The sequence below is a fragment of the Camelus ferus genome, chromosome 12 (assembly GCF_009834535.1).
Source record: "Camelus ferus isolate YT-003-E chromosome 12, BCGSAC_Cfer_1.0, whole genome shotgun sequence".
NCBI classification, from domain to species: Eukaryota; Metazoa; Chordata; class Mammalia; order Artiodactyla; family Camelidae; genus Camelus; species Camelus ferus.
Genome location: NC_045707.1, coordinates 45,310,713 through 45,331,151, shown reverse-complemented (window position 1 = coordinate 45,331,151; position 20,439 = coordinate 45,310,713). Strand labels below are relative to the sequence as shown.

General features: G+C 42.5%; 1 protein-coding gene across 2 annotated transcripts; it reads left to right on the top strand.

Moving 5' to 3' along the window:
• Positions 1-680: 680 nt before the first annotated feature.
• On the top strand, positions 681-18,408 carry AMDHD1 (amidohydrolase domain containing 1). 2 transcript variants are annotated; one of them, XM_006187462.3, is made up of 9 exons: positions 681-878; positions 2,602-2,708; positions 4,077-4,141; positions 6,112-6,389; positions 8,453-8,678; positions 11,082-11,206; positions 16,381-16,474; positions 17,255-17,415; positions 18,312-18,408. In XM_006187462.3, the coding sequence occupies exons 1-9, from the start codon at positions 742-744 to the stop codon at positions 18,397-18,399; spliced, it is 1,281 nt and encodes a 426-aa protein (XP_006187524.1). In that variant the 5' UTR covers positions 681-741; the 3' UTR covers positions 18,400-18,408. The 2 variants fall into 2 exon arrangements, with proteins under 2 accessions (XP_006187524.1, XP_014417048.1); XM_014561562.2 differs by lacking the exon at positions 4,077-4,141 and having other exon boundaries at positions 743-878.
• The last annotated feature ends 2,031 nt before the right edge of the window (positions 18,409-20,439 follow it).

Sequence of the window (20,439 nt, the reverse complement as noted above, 5' to 3'; positions counted from 1 at the left end):
TAACGAGTTTGGATCCAAGAGCCCTTCACCTTATCCTTCAGGAAGGCATAAGGGAAGATCCCCGAAGGCGGCAACCGATTCTCTAGTCTTGGCTCTATCCTCCCCTACTCTGGTCCCCCTTCATCTCGGGGACCATCTGGTAGTGCATCCGGGAGCGGAGCTGGCCAACTGAAAAGTGCGAGGCACCCGCCACAGTGCTCGCAGGCCGCGCGGACCCAGGGATAACACCCCCACCTCATCCCTCTCCTCCCGCTTCCCTAGGTTCCCGCTGGGGGCGGTCCCTGCGCCTGTTGGACAGGTTTCTCCCCACTGTGTCCCCTCCTGGGGCTCTGTCCCAGGTTCTGACACCTGCCTCTACCAGGTTTCCCTTGACTGTCACCTCCCGGTGCCCTCGGTGACTCTCTTCCACCTGGTCACGTGATTGTCACAGCCCACCTTTCTCCCCGCCTGCAGTTTCCTTATTTTTAAAGTAGGGACAGTAATCTCTACTACATTTACCCAGAACGTGACAAAGCGACCAGGAAAGAGGAAATTCCATTATAACATTTATTACTAATCATCATTCTCTTTGATACTTTTATTGCAGCTGCGCGAATCCCTTGAGGTCAGGAAGCTCAGCCCCCGCCCTCGCTCCGCCCTCCCAGGCCAGGGCGGTGCAGCCTGCGGACCTGCCCCCTCCTCCGCAGGCCTGCCCTCTGTCCCAGCTCTGCAGCCTGGACGAGACCCGCGGCGCTCTGCGACATGGCGAGCGGCCACCGCCTCCTGCTGGAGAATGCTCGGCAAGTGGTGCTTGTGTGCGCCCGTGGCGAGCGCTTCCTGGCCCGGGACGCGCTGCGCAGCCTGGCGGTGTTGGAGGGCGCCAGCCTAGTAGTGGGCACGTAAGTGGCCTCGTGCTCTGGGGCTGCGGGCGCTCTGGGTCGTCCTGTTGGGGGGAGGGGGGGGCGGTTACCTGTCAGCCAAGACCTGGCTTGGCGCTTTTTCTCTAACGTTTGAGCTGTTGCAGGGGAAAGAGGTAACGGCTTTCCACACCCAAGGAGACATTGATTGGCACGCCTGCCTTTTAGGTGCCTGTTGCTAACGTGTTTGAGCACTCAGGGTTGTCATTCAGTTGAAAAAAACGTCCTCGAGCTGCACATCCCACCGGGACACATCAGGATCCTGCCTCTACTTATAAAAGATAATTGTCCAGCAATCATAAGGGGTCAGGGTACTCTCCAGTGCTTCTTGAAGTGCAGACCGGGGTAACCTGCCTCAGATGGCTTAAGATTTTTTGAAAAGACAGACATCTGTTTCCCGCCCACCCCTCAACATGACCCCCTATCCCCAGATCTTTTTTCTTCAAATTTTATTGAGCTATAATTGGCATACAGCACTGTGTAAGTTTAAGGTATACAGCATGATTTGTACATGAAATGATTACTACAATAAGTATAGTGATCATCCATCATCTCATATAGATACAAAGTCAAAGAAATAGAAAAAAGCTTTTTCCACGTGATGAGAACTCTTAGGACTTAGTCTCTAAACAATTTTCATATATAACATACAGCAGTGTTAATTATATTTATCATGCTCTACATTAGCGCCTTAGTACTTATTTATCTTATAACTGGAAGTTTGTACCTTTTGACCACCTTCATCCAATCCTCATCATCCCCTGCTTCCTATCCCCAGGACTTTTGAATCAGCATCTCTGTGGGTGGAGTTCTGAGATCTGAATTTTTACAAAGCACCTCTCCCACCCTCTCCATCTGTTTGCCAAATATTCAGATAGTAAATTAAGATTCAGCCACTAGGAAGAGAGGACATTTTTTGTTATTTTCACGTAACCTTCTGAGAATAAAAGAACAGCCAAAGAGTGGGAATGGGGGTTGGGTGCCCATCTGATTTGGAGAGCCCTGTCACCCCAGGATTACACAAGTCTCACCCCTTATCTGAGACTGCTTAAGGTTGTGTAAGAGCCCAGCTTCAAGGGACTGTGTGTGTATTTGTTTTTAATTAGCAAAGAAAGAAAAGATTCCCAGTGTTACTGTCAAACATTTGTTAAAATCAGTTAACAGAATTGCAGGGAGGTAGGAATCTAGGGCTGGTTAATGGCTGTACTCCATGGAGTTCTGAGGATCCAGACCCTACTATCCTGCTCTGTTGAGCACCACCGTCTTCCTCACTGGCACTCCATCATCCAAGGTGGCTGCTCCATCTCTCATTGTGGTGTCTATATTCCAGCCAGTAGGAAGTAGGAAAAGAAAGCAATTGTACTGGCTAGAACTCAGTCACATGGCCACGCCTGGCTGATGGGAGACTCAGAAATGTAGTCTTTATTCTGAGTGGTCATGACTCAAGCTAAAATTTAGGAATTCAGCACTGTGGGAAAAGGGACCATTGATCTTGGGGAGCAACTGACAATCTCTGCTACACGTGATTTGTCTTCTTGCTTTGCATGTAGCTAGAGTCACTTTTCCAAAGACACAGACTCAAGAAGGAAATACAATAAATATTGACTGACACCAAAAGGCATTGATAACGTATTTTAAAATCATTGGTCAAATTTCTCACAATATTTCCCCCTGATTTAGTGATAATTTCTTGATTTTTCTTCAGAGACGGGCTCATAAAAGCCATTGGTCCTGCTGATGCTATCCGAAAACAGTTTTCGGGAGAAACGTTTGAAGAAAGAATTGACTGTTCTGGGAAATGCATCTTGCCAGGTATTAACCTCTTTTTCAGTAAAGCCCTGAAAGGTGTTTTAGTAAGGTAAAGAGGAAGAGTAGTAGCTTGTTTTAAATAGGGTCTCCCAATAATATTAAAATATAATAATTTTTGAATTATTTATTGAATCTCTACTATTAAATGTTTAGCTGCTTTACAAATACATTTTCATGTTGAATCCTTATAATTGCCCTGGAAGGTATCATTATCTGCACATTACAGATCAGAACACTGATGTTTAGGGGTGGAATATCTTACCGAAGACTGCTAAACAGGTAAAGGGCAAGCTGAAAAGCAGACCCATTTATTCACCCCATCTCTCCCCACGCACATGCTGAAGAGAAACCAGTTGTGTTGAGTTTAAGTTCAAAAGCCATTGGAAGAACTTTGTTAATCCATTGCACAAGGGAGGCAAACAGGGCAACCTGCTGTCTCTAATTCCAGAATATACTCTAAATGTGTAGAGAGTGTGAAACAAAGGACTCATCTCTAGGCAGAAAAAACAAAAACAAGAAACTTGAAAGATTTCACTGAAGTTCATTTGTATCTTCAGAGATTGACAACAGAATCAGTTTATTAACCATTATGTCCTACATTATCTGTGTTTTACGGCTTCATGTGATCATCTGAAACCAGTTTCACAAATTTTGAGTTCTGTGCAAACACAGAGGCCAGGATTTATACTTTTAAATTGTGTGCTGTGTACAGCTGACAGAGTGTCTTACCTTCTGGCTCTTGGGTGTCAGGAGAGAGGGGCAGGGTGAAACCTCATGAGAAAAAACAGAATATAGTAGAGAAAGCAGTCCGAATGGAGACTTTTGATTTTATCCCAATCAGAACCGCTAGTAAGCCATTTAATCCATAAAGTATTTTGAATGTTCTGGAAGGATATACTTTACTGAATTGTACTTGGATAAACAAAAGTTCTGAGTGATTGCATTATGGCTTCTCTTTAATTAAAATATATTTCTTTCTTACAGAAAGACTCATCTTTCTGGTTTCATATTTCTCGAAGTTCAGGATAGGGATTATATTATTCTTTTTCACACTCATATTATTCCTTGATGATAGTCCTCAATTTTGCTCAACTTACAGATTTGACACCCTGTTTTAAAAGCTTGCTTGGTGAGCATGGATTTATTGGGCAAAAGGAGCTGTATTTCTTTAGGGGATATTTTCATCATGTTGAGTCACCATCCTCCGTTACAGCCTTCTACACCAGCCAGGCAGCAAAGCTCCCTCCTCCACCCTCCTCCAAGATCGCTGACCACCGTCATGCTTTCCCAAGAGCCGTATGGTATAGTCTGCCTGCTATCTAAGTGCTTTCTATTTCTTAGCTTTTAAAATGATTTAATTTATGATTACAGGTTTAGTGGATGCACACACACACCCAGTATGGGCTGGTGAAAGAGTTCATGAGTTTGCAATGAAGGTAACTGCAATAAATGATGGCAAATCAAAATAAAGTACAAATACAGACAAGGTTTTTTCTAAAGAGCTTGTAAGCTTTTGGCTTTACAACATATGTCTAGATGTCTTTTTAATGGATATTTTTACTGGCGTGGACTATGAAAAATAAATTACAACGAAATTAACTAATTTATAACTTGGTACGAAATCTTTATACTGTACACAAGGCTAGCAGTCATTTTAAGTATAATAGTTATCAAAATGTTTTAGCTGCAGAATCCTTTTAAAATCGAGTTGACCTGCTTTGCTCACTAATTTCTCCCCTCTTTCCTTTCCCCCTGGACATCCCCTGGTAGCCTTTGAAGGGGCTCCAGGAAACAGTTTGAAAATCACCATTCATTGAGGTCAAACATGAAAAAATACATTACTAATCCCTAAAATAAAATAAGTTTTATATTCCCATTTTTTTTTCCAGAAAAGTGAAACATTAAGAAACATAAATTGCAGTCTTTGTCAGCCATGAGTTAGCCATAGTCAACCCTCAAATCTCTGGTTGGAGCCATTTTCACATTGTTTGTTTGTTTTTAGTAGACTTTGTTTTTTAGAGCAGTTTTAGGCTCACAGTAAAATTGAATGGAAGGTACAAGATTTCCTATATATTGCTGCCCTCTCCCCAAACCCCATGTCTCCCCAACCCCCAAACACAGCCTCCTCCATTTTCAACATCCCTGACCAGAGGAGTACATTTGTTACCATGGATGAACCTGCATTGACACATCATTATCACCGAGTCCATAGTTTTTGTTACTGTTCATTCTTGGTGTTGTGCATTCTCTGCGTTTGGACAAATGTATAATGACATGTATCCACCACTATAGTATCATACGGAGTAATTTTACTGCCCTAAAAATTCTCCGTGCTCAGCTAGTTATCCCTCCCTTCCCCAACTCCTGGCAACAACTGATCTTTTTACTGTCCCGATAGTTTTCCCAGAATGTCATATAGTTGGAATCATACAGTATGTAGCCTTTTCAGATCATATCCTTTACTTAGTAATATACAATTAAGTTTCCTCTGTATCTTTTCTTTACATTGTTTTTAAAAAAGCTGTACACCTAACAGCTAAACTGGATTATTTCAGAAAAAGAAAAAGTTTCTTTGGATATTGTTTACCTTTCTCAATGAACTAGAGCTGTCTTTAAGACTTTATTAAATCACAGAATTTCAGAGCCAAAAATCAGCCTTAGAGATTTGCTGTCCAATTCTCTCATTCTATGATGCAGATAGTGATGCAGAAAAGGCTGACCCATCAAGTTTTTTTTTTTTAACACGAAACCGTTGAAGATCATGTATTATAAAACCTTTGAAACTTTCCTTAAAAGCTCAAGTTTGCAGTCAGTTGAACATGACAGAATTAAGAACAGAAGGGAAGGGTATGACTAAGGGAGCCCCCAGGTTAGCATACTTTCCGGCACACTCCCTGCTGCCCGGAGTAACAGGAATGGTGGCATCCAGAAGAAGCCTTTTTATTTGCTTGAGTGACAAAGGTCAGGCCTGAAACTCTAGTGGCCAAATACTGAGGGGTGGAAAGACCTTGATCTCTGAGTGGAGACTTGAATACCTGCAGCGGGATTCCGTAATCAGCTAAGCTTTGCTTTCTCATAGGTGCTGAGGGGTAGGCTAAGATTAGCTGGTACACACAGGGTCTGGCTGAGTCATTAAAATACTGAAATACTTCTGTACATGTTAGTAAACTGTCACTACCCTGAGACCCCAAGTCTCCACCGCATCTCTGCCACCCCGTGCCCTTCCTGGCACCGCCTCCCAACTCCCCACTTCCCTGGCAGAGTAGGGACTTCCAGAACCATATGCCCTACCATTCTTTGTGATCCATTGGTACCCGTGCCATATCAATTGCTAATTGTTTTGAATATCATCCCTGCCTGCAGCCTCCCTGCATTTTCCAGACCTAAATGTGAGTGGTGTGTTCAGTTGGCAGGAGCCACATACATGGAAATCCACCAGGCTGGAGGAGGCATCAACTTCACAGTGGAGCACACGCGCCAGGCCTCAGAGGAGGAGCTGTTCATTTCCCTCCAGCAGCGGCTTCAGTGCATGATAAGGGCGGGGACCACGCTGGTGGAGTGCAAGAGTGGATACGGTCTCAGCCTGGACATGGAGCTTAAGATGCTGCGTGTGATTGAGCGCGCCCGGCGGGAGCTGGACATCGGCATCTCCGCCACTTACTGCGGGGCTCACTCAGTGCCAAAGTAACCTCAGTGGAAGGGACCGGGGTTTAACTCGGGGTGTTGAGGACAAGAAGGGGTCATGTGGCACCTAAGTGGAGGCTGTGTTCTCCAGTGGGTGAGGGGGCACTAGCACTTTAGCTCTTGCAGAGAGACCAGGAGAGCCTTTGAAAAGGTGTTCTGAGTCTAATGGTCAGTCATCTTACACTCATGGCTTTAAGAAGGCTGTTTCCACCAGACTCATTTGTTGGCAAGTCCCTTAATGTTGAAAGAAGAAGAAATGTTCAAAAATCCTCTTTTGGTTAACAAATATTCCCCTTAATAAGTCCTTTAAAATTACAGATAGGAATTTAAATAGTTTTCTGTGATAGTGAGCGTAAAGGCACTTTAGAAATTAAGAGTAACACCCTGTGGGAGGTAGATCAAATCTTGAAGTCAAGATGACCCAGAATGGTTTTTATTTTTATTCATCTGTTTATTTAGCAGCAGACATTTTTGTTTGATTGTTGTAAATGTTTTTTCAGTTTTCCCCTTTCTCTAAAAAGTTCCTCCTGTATGAATTTGCTGTAGAAAATTCTGTCCCCTTCTGCATCTGCATCTTATCTGTCCTGGAAATACTAGACCAGAAGACCTGCAGTTCCAGAATTAAAAGATCCAAGAGAAATCCAGGACTTGAAAATTCACAAGATGTCTCCAAAGTCTTTGTGCAGTTTTAAGCTTACAAAATGATTCAATCATTCAAATAGTTAAGCCAGTTAATAAATTAAAACATTAATGAATTAATAATTAAATAAATTAATTAAAATTTTGTCTACATTTAGTTTTGTGAACTTTGAAAATTTTTAATGTCGATATTTTGTTTACCATCTTTAATCAGAGGAACTAAAAATTAACAAAATTAACATTGAAAATTATTGTGAAAAATGTACAAAACTAAGTAAAAAAGAAACAACTACATACTATTTCCAATGATGTTTGTTTTATGTTTTTAGCATTTATACTTCTGAAATTATTAAGGCTTGAAACTGCACAAAGACTTTGGGGATTGCCTATCTGTGGTAGTCTGGGTTTTTTTTGTTGTTGTTGTTGTTGTTGTTTTTTCAGTAGGAAAGACTGTGACATGGTAGAAAAGTCTCAGGCTTTGGAGGGATTCCAGACCTGGGCTTGAATTTAGCTTAGCTACTTCCAGCTGGGTGATTTGGGGGCATCCTTTAACTCTTCTAAATGTGACTTGTTCATCTGTAAATCAGCTAAATAACACCTTTATTCTGTACGGTTGTCTCAAGAATTAGAAACAGCATGTGTAAGTACCTGCCTCCTCATTGTCCACTTCTATCTACCCGCCCAGATGGTTTTTGCTGAGTGAGAACCTTCCATATGCCAGATACAAGGCTGAAGTTTTACAGACATTTTTTCCATCTGCCAATGAGCCTCTGAGGTCTGATCTCAATCCCCAGTGATAAAGCCTGAGGCCTAGAATATGCCAGATGATGTCTACATCACATGTCCAAAGTTACATAGCCAGCAAGTGGCAGAGCTCTGTGTCTGTCTGACTTCAAAGGCCCAGCCCTTTCTCATATTTAACTGCCCAGAATCTTAGAAGGCATTTCAGGGCCTTCTACTGTCCTCTTCCCCTCTATCCCCAGATGGTAAGACAGAAAGCCTGAGGCAGGTGCTTCTAGGAATAGTGTGGAGGAAGAAAAAGTTAGGGTGATAGCTGGGGCCCAGATAAGGGGCCCACAATTGGGTTGTCAGGGAAGCATCCAGGATGTCCTCTAAGTGCCCTTGATATGAGGATTCAGTTTTTCAGCCAGGTGGCCTGGCTGGCATGGATGTGCCAGAATGGGCGAGCCAGAGTCTCCGGGTACACGGTCTATGACTACAGAAGTCTGATCAACACCTTTTCTCTGTAGGCTTGTCCCAGTTCTTGAGTCCCGAGTTAAAGCTTTGATTCTTTCTTTACCTTACCTTTCTGAGGCTCGGGGTCATTTAACCATAGTTTCTCAGGTTCCCCAGGTGTCAAAAAACCCTTTGTCTGATTCTTTTTTTTTAAACTTGCCCATGGTAATCTCATTGTCTTCCCTCAGAGGAAAAACTGCTACGGAAGCTGCTGATGACATCATCAGTAACCACCTCCCAAAGCTGAACGAACTTGGCAGGAGTGGGGAAATACACGTTGACAGTATAGATGTGTTCTGTGAGAAGGGCGTCTTTGATCTGGATTCCACCAGAAGGATTCTCCAAAATGGCAAAGATATAGGGTTACAGATCAACTTCCATGGGGATGAACTCCACCCAATGAAGGCTGCTGAGGTACAGCTGATCTTTTGCTTTTCCTTTGTCAACAGTCGTGCTATGGAAAGCTTAATTCATTTGTTCAGACGAAGCCTTCTGAAAAGATAGAGAATGGAAAATTTGAACAATGTGCGGTTTGGCCCAATTGAGCCTTGGACTCCCTGACTTTTCTGCTGATCATTTACTTTTACTATCACCTCCTGGTGATAAGTAGAAAAGGAAGAACCTTTGTGATCTCATGTACTAAATTCACAACCTATTTTGATTAGCACACAAAGCTACCCTAGCACAGTCTATTAATTTCACATGCTGGTTCTAGGGTCTTTCTGATGCAGCATCCAGATGAATTTTAGTGGAGCACACCATTAATAGCCACAGGATGATTTTCAGATCTACATGTCTTTCCCAGATTCATATATTCATGCTGTCTAGAAACACTTGAGTGCCTACCATGTCCCAGGCACTGTTCTAGGCACTGAGAATTCAGCAGTGAGTAAGACACACGAAATTCCTACGGTTGGGAGTCTGGCTGTCTTTCCTCTAAGCCCTGCAGCTAAATAAACAACTTCCCTGGGGGCATACATACAGATGGAGATACTCCACATGTGACTCGACAACCACATGTCCATTGTGATCTAATATCATGTCCAGATCTTGTCCTGGGCTTCCTGCCCCAGTGAACAACAACATTATCTATCTATTGCCTACGTCCAAACCCTGGACATGGTTTTGACTCCTCCCACCCCCTCACCTACTACATTCCAACCAACCAGCAAATCCTCCCAGTTCTCCTCCTCAACATCTCTAGGTCCACTTCTCTTCACTACACTGCCTCATGGCGACTACCGTTGGCTATGACCTGGGTTCCTGCCACACCTCTTCTCCTCGCCCCCAAGCTTGCCTCCACTGTCATCTGCTCCTCTATTCCAGTCCCACAGTACATCTCATCCTTCCTCATCATTGCTTAAAACCACTTGAAGGCTTACAGTTGCTCTTAGGATGGGTTCTAAACGCTGTACACGTAGGCTTACCAGGATCTAGTCCTTGCTTGCCTCTCAGCCTTCCTCTCTCTCTTCCCTCCTCCACCCTCTTTACTGTGAACCATTCACAGTAAACTACTTTTGGTGACCTAATACCCCATACAGGTCTGTACCTGCTGCTTCTCTCATTTGAATTCTTCCCTTTGCGTGGCTAACTCTGACCCTCCTCCATGTTTCTTCTTAGCAACCACTTCTCTGGAATCCTCCCCAAATGTCTCCAAGACTGGGTTATAGTCCCTCCTGGTCCTTATTCCACTGTATTACAATTACCTCTGTGATCCCTACTGGACTGTGAACACACTGAGGGCTGCACCCACATCTTCTTACACAGTCCTATTCTCTGCAGGTTAGCACAGTGCCTGGCACACCAATGGTCTGTGGCAAGTAAATATTTGTCAAATGTTTGTTCAATGAATGTGAGCTGGGTAGTCAATGATATCCTTTGGGCCATAGAGAATGATTGGTGAATTAAATCAATAGAGGTCAATACTGAAGATGAGCAAATCAAATTTGGAAAAGTGAGGATCACTCTAAGATCAAAAAGAAACCCCCACTGGTGAGCATCGTCTGTCCTGTCCTACGGAGTCCCCAGAACCCAGTCATGATGCCCTTCCACCTGAGCCAGCTGCCCACAGGGGCCCCCCTCTTTCCTAGCCTGGTGGGGGCATTGCAGCCTCTCTGGGTCACTGGGTAATGTCAAAAATCAGTCTTCTTTCCTTTCCTCGGAATGCACAACAGATCACCTATCAGCCTTGGGTACTTTGTGTGTGTGTGAAAATTTGTCAAGTTAAGAAGAAATCCAGTTTAACGTGTGTTTCCACTTCAATGCGTTATTATCATAGCCTTACATCTTCTTGGTTGTCTTCCAACAATCTAGCCCAAACTTTTCATCTGGAGAAAAATCAAGTTCAAGTGATAATCTCAAATTAGATGAACGGTTCCACATGTCTTTTTTTCTCATTAATAATTTTCATTTGACTGCATGTCACATTTCTGAAGTTTGTTTTCTGTTTTCCCTGGGTGCAGTGTCATTGCAGGATACTTTTCTTTCTCATGTTTTTATGATGCTATACTACTAGTATTACTCAACATTTTATTTGGATTCATAAGGGTCATAAAACTTTCTTTTTTTAGCAAATATCTGAAGATCTCAGTGCGGGTTTAAGAATAGTGTTTGAAGTAGTGCACTAGCTAATTTCCAAATGAATGTCCACAAACCCTTTACCCATTTGAGGGCTGGTGCTCATGAGAGGTAGTTGGCAAGAAATCTTAATGATGGAGTGCTATTTATTTTTGTAGAAAAAACTATTTTATGACACTTCATTGATTTGTTGGTGCTGTTGGTGAAACCTCTCTCTCTCTCTCTGCCCATTCTGCTTAGCTTGGGGCAGAACTGGGAGCCCAGGCAATCAGTCACCTGGAAGAAGTGAGTGATGAAGGCATCGCTGCCATGGCAACAGCCAGATGCTCTGCTGTCCTTCTGCCCACCACGGCCTACATGCTGAGGTAAGGTTGTTCACCACCCCCCACAAGAGCAGCAGTTACAAGCTGTGAAAACAGACTTCCAAGATGTCTCAATATTACTTCATCACCCTTACAAATCCCTTAAAAATGCAGGTCAGGAAAACTTAGCTCATATAAGATGCCAATTCTGCTATGATGTTCATAATGGATTACCCTGAGGAAGGAGATCAGACCCAAATTGCCTTTGAGTGGTGGGATTACTAGGGAGAGTGGAGCTTTCTTTGTTTTTCTTCCTCATTCTTTGGAATTTTCCAATTAAGAAGTCAATATGTATTACTTTTATAGTTAGAAAATAATGATATAGGCTTTATACTTAAAAAATATGTATAAGATGTTAGGGACATTTCACAGTATTCTGAATCCGAATATGCTCTTTCCTAAGAGAATGCAAGTGGGTGCCAAAATCCTCCTAAGTCCCGGGAGTGGGAAGAAAGAGGAGATGTCCAAGTGTATTTTGTGGCATTGCCCCAGGGATTTGGCTGTGTGCTTTCCATGGATTGAACCCATATAGTCCATCTTCTGTAGCTGCTGTCAAATATGAGACCTGGGGTCTCCTGACCCTTTAATTGTACCACTTCCATGACAGCCACCGAGTTTGTGGTTAGAAGGACCAGCATTCAAGAGGCTGTTTATTTCCTCTTAGGACTAGGTTCTTTCCTGTGTGGTTGGGATACATGTTTCTTTTTTGGTGGGGTGGTAGGGGGAGGTGGCCTTAGGATCATGGTTCTCAACCTAGGGGTGATTTTGCTTCTCAGGGGATACTTGACAGTATCTGGAGACATTTTTGGTTGTCACAGCTAGGGCGTGCCACTGGCATCTTGTGGGTAGAGGCCAGGGATGCTGCTAAACGTCCCACAGTGCACGGAACAATGCCCTACAACAAAGACTTGTCCAGTCCAGGATATGAACTGTGTCGAGGCTGAGGAATGCTGCCTTAGGGATTGAAAAGCCAGGTTCAAGTAACTTTTACAGAAAGGAATAAAGCAGCTGCTCTTCTTGCAGATCTGAGTAGTCATCGAAGTCATCAATCAATACTTAATCTGGTTCATTCTCCACCACCCAAAGAATAAGGTTTTACAGGAAAAAAAAAAAAGGATTCCTTTAACTCACCTTGAATCTCTTAAGACAGAGCAAAAATCTGAGACGTGCAGTGTTGGAGGGCAGTTCAGCATTAAAAGTCTGAGCTCTGTCCCTATGCCACCACAAGATGGGTTGAGCATTCTGTTTGGATGACAGGGGGAATGAAAGAGAAGGCCACGCTCTTCCCTCTAGCTTTTCTGTTCCTGTATTTTTCTGATCTCTCCACTAGGAGGAACCTGTGGGGTGAGGGGAACCTACTGGGCCCTGAACTCTCTTGACTCATTTCCAGAATGACCACTGCTTTATGCAACTCGAGGGCTTTCTTTAATCATTATTTTATGCATCTCGGTGTGCAATTTTAAAGGTATTCAGGACACATTCACCTTAGTGTATCTGGAGCTCCCTTTATACTTTTACTGCCTCATATATGTATTTTTTTCCTCCTGAAGTCATTTTGGAAAGGGAGCGGGGGCATCAGAATGACCTGCAGGGAAATTTTCAGCTCTGCTCTTTCCTCACGGTCTCTCTGCTTCACCCACCTTCTCTCACGCATTGTCCTAGCAGAGAAACAGTATTATAAGTGGTCCTGGAAACTGCCTGTCAGAGCCCAGGAATGCTTCAAGGACAAGAATCCCCTCTGCACCCCCAATAATTGATTAATTCTCTCTTCAACCTGTGTGCCGAGGGCCCACTGCTGGTCAGGCACTGTTCTAGGCACTGAGGATTCACCCACAAATAAAAGAGAGTGTGGTCCTCAAGGAGCTTACAGTCTAACAGGGAAAGGCAGACAATGCACAGACCAACAAATGAACATATAAAATGTTGGGAGATGCTCGGCACCATGAAAAAAAAATCCAAGTGAGGCAAAAGGAGAGGGTGTTTGCAGGGAGGGTGCTGTGTTTTCACAGAGGTCAGAGAAGCCTTTCCAAGGAGGGGACATTTGAGCAGAGACTTAGAGGAAGTGAGGGAGCAAGGCACACCAGGGGAAGGAGCAGGGGGACCTAGAAGAGTGTTCTGGACGAATGTATGGTATGTGCAGTGGTAGTGATGCACTGCATGTGTTTGACCAACAACAAGAGTGAGGCCAAAGAGGCATGAGCCAGGCAGGGAGAGGCAGGAGACGAGGCCAGAAGGAGCAGCAGGTCTTGGAGGACTGAGTTCATGGTGCAGACAGGAAGCCCATGGCAAGCCACTGCGTGTTTGGAAAATAACAGTAACATGATCTAACTTACTTTTCTAAAAGATCCCTCTGGTTGTGAGGTAGAGAATATATTTTAGAGAGGTTGAGGATTGAAGTAGAAAACCAGTTAGGATGGTCTTACAAATATCCTTGTAAGAAATGATGGTGACTTGGATCCAAGGTGGTAGCAGGGAGGTATAAATTGAGTTGAATTCAGGATATAGTTTTAAGATGGAGCCAACAAGACTTTCTGATGGGTTGTATGTGGACTGTGAGAGATTACATGACTCTAATGTATTAGTGCCTGGCACACAGTTTTCACTAATTAGATGGTTTTAGAATGACTGTCTGAATTAATGACCAGGCAAGTTTTATTGAGCCCCATATGTAAGATACCATACTTTTTTTCTATAGAGGCTGCAAAGAAATCCATGTATTTTGAGAAGAAAATAAAACAGGAGCGCAGTAAAAATATACTAGTAAAAATTGAAGAATTCCTTTAACAGAACTTAATTAATCAGCTATTAATACCAGGTACAGTGCTGGTACTAGAGATCCAGCAGTGAGTAGGACACACACAGTCCTTCATGGAACTTGCAGTCTAAGCATTTGAAACATGATAGATGAATAGATAGTAAGACTTACAGACATTCTGCAGAGTACTGTCACTTCCCGCTGAGTGACCTGAGAAAGTGAGCGTGGGTGGGTGAGATATGAGCTGGGCGTGGGAGTGTGCATGCACTTCAGGGCGAGGTGGGTACTCTAGAGAAGGCGAACAGCAGACTCAGAAATGCACAAATAGAAAACCCCAGTGGCTGGAGTATAGTATTGGGTAGGCAGGGACGAGAAAGGAGGCCCTGAAAGAAAGTTGGGCTCAGTTTGTAGCAGGCTGCAGATTCCAGACTTAGGTGAACTTCATATAAAACATGATTAGAACTAACTCTTTTTTTGGCAGGAAAGTAATTAGGTAACTAAGTGTTTATTTATTTTTTAAATGGAGGTGCAGGGTGGGGATTGAACCCAGGACCTCATGCATGCTAGACATGCACTCCACCACTGAGCTGTACCTCCCCCCCACCCCGAATCTAACTCTTTTGCGCACAGCTGTAATTCTTTGCCATATTCAGTACACCCCTAGAATTTAACATTATCATTCACTCATTCAAGTAAAAATATTAATTAGCCAGAAACAGGGCTGGTCCTGGGACAAATAATAAGAAAGAGAAATAATCCTCTCAGGGATCCGTAGCCTCTGCGGGACTTCCCCAGCAGCAGAGGCAGGTGCTTTACCACTGGCTGAGCAAGGGCACCAACCGATCAAATTGAACATAAGGCCAGAAATAGAGTAGGAGGGGCCACGATTACCCTCAGTAGCCTTTTTTCAAACCACGCCTGGGCAGTACAGGTTTGTAGAGGCTAAGTGCTAGTCCACTATCGCTGTCGTGAAACAATAACTATTGTTTCTAAAATGCAGGGGTGTGGGGTGCTAGGGGAGCCAGAGGAGGTGAGGGCCAACAGGGATGACCGAGACGGCTTCCCGGAGGAAGTCTCTCCTTGATCAAAGTTTACTCAGGTTCCTCTGAGCCCTTCTCTCCACTACGCCTCAGTCTTGCCTATGAAACCTGCAGAATCAGCAGAAATGATTTCTTTCACCTACCTCCTCCAACGTTAGGAGATTTTTTTTTTTTAGCATAGTTTCTAGCAGCTCAAGGCTACATCCCTAGAATGAACCCAGACTCCCTTAAAGCGCCTGTCTCAGAAAGCCCAACCTGCCAGGAAAATTAAGTTTGTTCCGTTAAACCTAGTGATAGGCAGATAGGCCCCTGAGCTTCCTCTTAGAGCTGTTATTTTTAAAAGCTTACAAATTATAAATCCTTTCTCTCCTTTGAGATGTAAATCTTCTACCACCTAGGATCTTCCCAAGGACCTGAGAGCCATCTCTTTGAAAAACAAACATTCTAGGAGATAACTCTCTAAGGAGTTCCCAGCCTGGTGGACACATTGCCTAACTTAAACCACTGCCTCTTGTCATAAAGATAGAGAAGTTTGTTTCTTCTCCACAGAAGCACCAATTAACCCAGATCATGTTGAAGAGTGCCCTCCAGGTTTTTGGAAAATTCCACTTCTGTGATTTCCGTGCCCCACTTCAAGACTCCTTCATTATCCCTTTAGAACTTCCAGTTACCGCTGCATAAAGCAAAATTGAGTTCAGTTCACACTGGATTCTTGTCCCTTTTGTAATAATTATTAATGAATAAAATCTGTCCTCACCACTTTAACTATTGTCTAGCTCTTTTTATCTTTGACATAGCGTTTGAGTCATGTCTCAAAGAATAAATGATACTTGGCCAATGACGTCAGGGAGAAGCCCAATCTAGGAAGAAGCACGAACAGTTTACATATTAGACTCTTGGGCCTTCAAGATTTTAAAGGACCTACAAAAATGTTTGAGACCCTGCCCCCACCCCAAGAAAAAAGGAGAGGGAGAGATATGAATAAAAAATGTTTACATGAAAGTTAATTTAAAAAGTATTATTTAAACCTCATTGCTTGTTTATATTTGGGAGTCAAAGAAAAGTTTATTACATTTGAAAACAATTTTTTTCCTGCCTTCGCAAGATCTCTGAATATATATATAAAGATGGGCATGATAATCCCAAAGTAAAGAAGTTAGAGCCAAGTGATTTCGAAAGCAGAATGATAAAAGTCAGGATTCCTGGGGTTCTGCCTGACCTCACCACTAACCCCTTAGCCCTGGAGTTTCTGCTTCTGTTTCTTCTTCCTGGACACAAAGGGGTTGGATATCTTAAAATCTTAAGTCTGCGTCCATTCTGAATGTCTCTTCTACAAAAGTTCCACTTCTAGAGACTGACGTCGTTTTTTTCCCTCTCCTTAGACTGAAGCAACCTCGAGCCAGGAAGATGCTAGATGAAGGGGTAATAGTTGCTTTGGGCAGCGATTTCAACCCTAATGCATATTGCTTTTCAATGGTAATTATTTTTAATGTGCCTTTCTGAGCTATCAAACTTCTACCAAGCATATAACTAATTTAAAAATACTTGACTACCTGTTAAAACATATCAAAGATCTAAAAATATTTTCCTGTGAAACAAGGAAAAGTATGCAGGCAGCAGTGTAATTGGCTATTTCTACCTCAGGTGAATGCCTCCAGGCATAGGGAGAGGAGAGAAGGTTCTGTTAGGCTTTGATGCAGCCTTGGGCGCTGCGGTTTTACAACAGCCTATGTCCCCTCTCAGAATTGCAGAAGCTCAAAGAAGTGTTAGGAAGTTTTAATAAGAGTGGAGGTGAGCTTCACCTCACACAGTTAGTGGCTTTGAAAAGTTGTAAGCATTACACAGGGAACTATATTCAATTTCTTGTATTCAATTTCTTATAATAACATAATGGAAAAGATTCTGAAAAGAAAAATATATATGTATGTGTATGTATACCAGTTGCTTTGCTGTACACCTGAAACATTGTAAATCAACTACACTTCAATAAAAAATAAAAATTAAAAAAAATTTTTTAAAGGATAAAAGAAGTTATAAACATGAACTAGACACAGTGGGTAGGTAATCCCTATAACAAAGGAATCTTTTCCAAAGCATAAGAGCCTCTATGTGTAAATTTAAATTTTCTCATGCTAATTTTAGCCAGCTCCACTTACACCTTTAACAGTCATTGTTTGTTGTGCCGTGTCGAGAAGTGTCCTAGGTAACAGCTGCCATTTTTTACTTTTCTCCAACTTTCTTCTCTTCCCACCTCAGCCAGTGGTCATGCATCTGGCCTGTGTAAACATGAGGATGTCCATGCCTGAGGCCTTGGCTGCTGCCACCATCAATGCCGCTTACGCCCTGGGAAAATCTCACACCCATGGATCTTTAGAAGTTGGCAAACAGGGAGATCTCATTATCATCAGTTCATCCAGGTGAGTGTCCATCAGCTGAGCCAGTTTATTGTCTGCCCTCTGGAATGTGGAGGGTTGGTTTAAATCCCTTTTCCACTGATTATTAGTGTCAAGCTCAGTGTAAGCTCGGAAGCTACCCAGTGTTCTCAGTGTCACCCCTTTTTAACCAAAAATTCTCCCTACAGGGGCTAAACTGAAGGGTAGACCCACTTTTCTGGTCTTTTCATCTATCTTCTATCTTTCCTAGACCTCCAGGTTTCTGCTCTGTTTACCTGGACTTTGGAATTGTTGTGCCCTCTGGCACGTGTCTTTGTTTTTCTTCTTGGGTTCTGGACTTTTCTGCTTGTGCTAGACCACGCAGGTCCCAACTCTGGCTTGTCACCCTGGTTTTGACTTATTACCTTTCTGACTCATTCCTACTGGATTCCAATAGCCTTGCTTCAGTTTTCCTGCACTTGGTTTTGTGTTACCCACAGTCTGCTTGCTGCCTCCGGGTCTCTAGTGTAACAATTTGAGTTTCATTGTTCTAAATCTTAAAGTTGTGAATCCTATGGTGCCTGGACCCTGGCATGCCTACCCCAACCTTTAGAGCTCATATAGAAGAAGAGAACTGCTCTATAATTCTGCTCTCCATGATCGTAAGCCACTGGCTCTATTGAAGATAATGCTGACGTTACCATTCGTGCATCACTTAACTGATCAAATATTATAAGATCAAAGACTTAACTAATATCATTAAACAATATTGGATTTATCATAGATGAACTATCATAGTAATCTACTGTTTTTTAAAAAGCCCAAATATCAACCACTAGGTATAAAGAAATTTTTAGAGAATGTATTTTGGAATTAGCATTTACTGACAAAATGATGATTTTGATTTGTATGCATTAAAGTAATATTTGATTTCTTTCTAGATGGGAGCATTTGATTTACCAGTTTGGAGGCCATCACGAATTAATTGAATATGTTATAGCTAAAGGAAAAGTCATCTACAAAAAATGATAGATCTAGGAAAAGGACAGATTCTTTGACTGTATAAAATAAGTCAATATAGTTACATTAAAAGTTAAAATACCTTAGTAGTTTAAGAATGAAGTAACTGGAATATACTTCAGTATTTTGTTAATATCCTTGAAAGAACCCAAGAGATTAATTTATTTTAATTTAACATGTGCACCTACATATGTAAACAAACCAATTGTGATGATAATCTCAAAATATTCAATTATTTCACAAAGATTTGTTATAAATATTCTGAGGATTACTATGACGGAGTATCACAGAAATGCCTTTGTGAGAAAAGCAGATTGGCAATGAGGTAGACATGGCCTAAAATTCCCACTTTGTTTCTGTTTCAAATTTTAGTTCTTATACTATATTTAGTGAAGATTGGGGGATGGTGGGTGATATGCTCCAAACTAAGCTAAAAGGCAGCAGTCTATAATAAACAAATAGTTTTCCTTTTCCACACACAGTCTGCCTCTCTGGTTGCTCTTCGAGTGCCTTAGTGTACTCTGAGGCAGGGTGTCCTTCTATTTCTAATTTCTTCTCAACTCTAGCAATAGAGCTTCACACCAGAGTTCAAGACTCATTTTACACACAACTACAGGGGCCTTCCTGAAATGGATGTATTTTGACCAAATCCAATACTGTAATTTTAATTTTTTTTGAATTAAAATAAATTTTTTAACAGAGGTACTAGGGATTGAACTCAGGACTAAGCATGCGCTCTACCACTGAGCTATGATGCCCACCACCCCTCATATTGTAATTTTTTAAAATTTGTTTTTAAGTTTTGATTCTTCACATTACAAATGTATTAAAAATGTTATGTCTCTCAATAAATATTGGCTGTCACTGTTATTGTTGTTCTTGTTTACAGGCCTGGAAGCAGCTCAGTGTTGTTGTCTATTAGAGCTTTTTAGGAAATGAACAAATTATGGAAGAAAATTGATTGCATAAAGAAAAAGTGAATGGTTACATAAATAGGTGTCTCTAAAGCCATGTGAGTTGACTTGAACTCTTTTTTAATGCTTTTAATCATCCTTATAATCACAACTACATGATCAAATGTTGTTCTATTTATGAAGAGATGACTCGAGAATTAAATATTCACTATCCAAATTATCACCCATTTCAGATTAAGAGAGCCTGACTCAATGAGGCTTTACTGTATTCAGTATAAATCAAATCAAGATACCCGTTGTTGGAAGATTAAGGGTAACAGTGCACGTTGCTGTCATGAGCTAGTAGGGGTGGTCCTCTGGAGCTCTGCTCCTTGTACATGTGGCAAAGAAGCCTTGAGGGGGTGTGGGAAGCTTGTGGTTGCTGTGGTAAGACCCCCCCCCCCATGACTGATCTCCTAGTCAATAGTGGGAGTTTGAGATGCAGAAGATAGATATAAAGGCCAAAACTAAATAGAGGCCTGTCCTGGAACCCAAGCCACCCAGAAGTAGATCCTTACACCTATGGAATAAGAAGGTGAAGCACATCCTGTGTTCCCTCTGGGAGACATTCACTTGGAACAAATAGCCTTCATGTCTGTTTTGAATGAAAGCAAAAGAGGGTACTCACTGGGAACTGCTGTGGTCTTCCCAGGCTGGTGTTCTGTAAGCCCTTGTAACTCATGGGTGCTTGCTAGAAATGCAGAACCCTGGCCCCATTCCAGACCTGCTGAATCAGGATCTGAGTTTAACAAGCCCGCGGGTGATTTTTATGCCCATTCAGGTCTGAGAATGGCTACACTGTAGACCCTAGCCATATGGACTTTCACACTGTGTCTCAAAATCTCCATTTGTTTTTGCTGCTCCAGGCCTTGCAGCACTGTTGCCTCTGCCTGGAGGGCTTTCCCTCTCTTTCCAATGTGAGAAATCAGAGCTAGTCTCTCCCCACCCCACCTGCTCCCATACCTCTATGATAGCCTTTTTGTGGCATTGTCATCGAACCGTCTTTCCCTTTAGATTGTGACTTAGTAGAGGGCAGGGGCCTGCTGACGTCCCTAGGATCTAGTATACAGTGTAGTTCCTGGTTCATAGCAGGTGA

Excerpts from the sequence above, each read along its gene's own strand:
- AMDHD1 (XM_006187462.3), top strand. The coding sequence starts at position 742 with ATGGCGAGCGGCCACCGCCTCCTGCTGGAGAATGCTCGGCAAGTGGTG. Across the intron at positions 11,207-16,380 it reads ACCACGGCCTACATGCTGAG|ACTGAAGCAACCTCGAGCCA; the intron begins GTAAGGTTGTTC and ends CCCTCTCCTTAG. Across the intron at positions 17,416-18,311 it reads ATTATCATCAGTTCATCCAG|ATGGGAGCATTTGATTTACC; the intron begins GTGAGTGTCCAT and ends ATTTCTTTCTAG.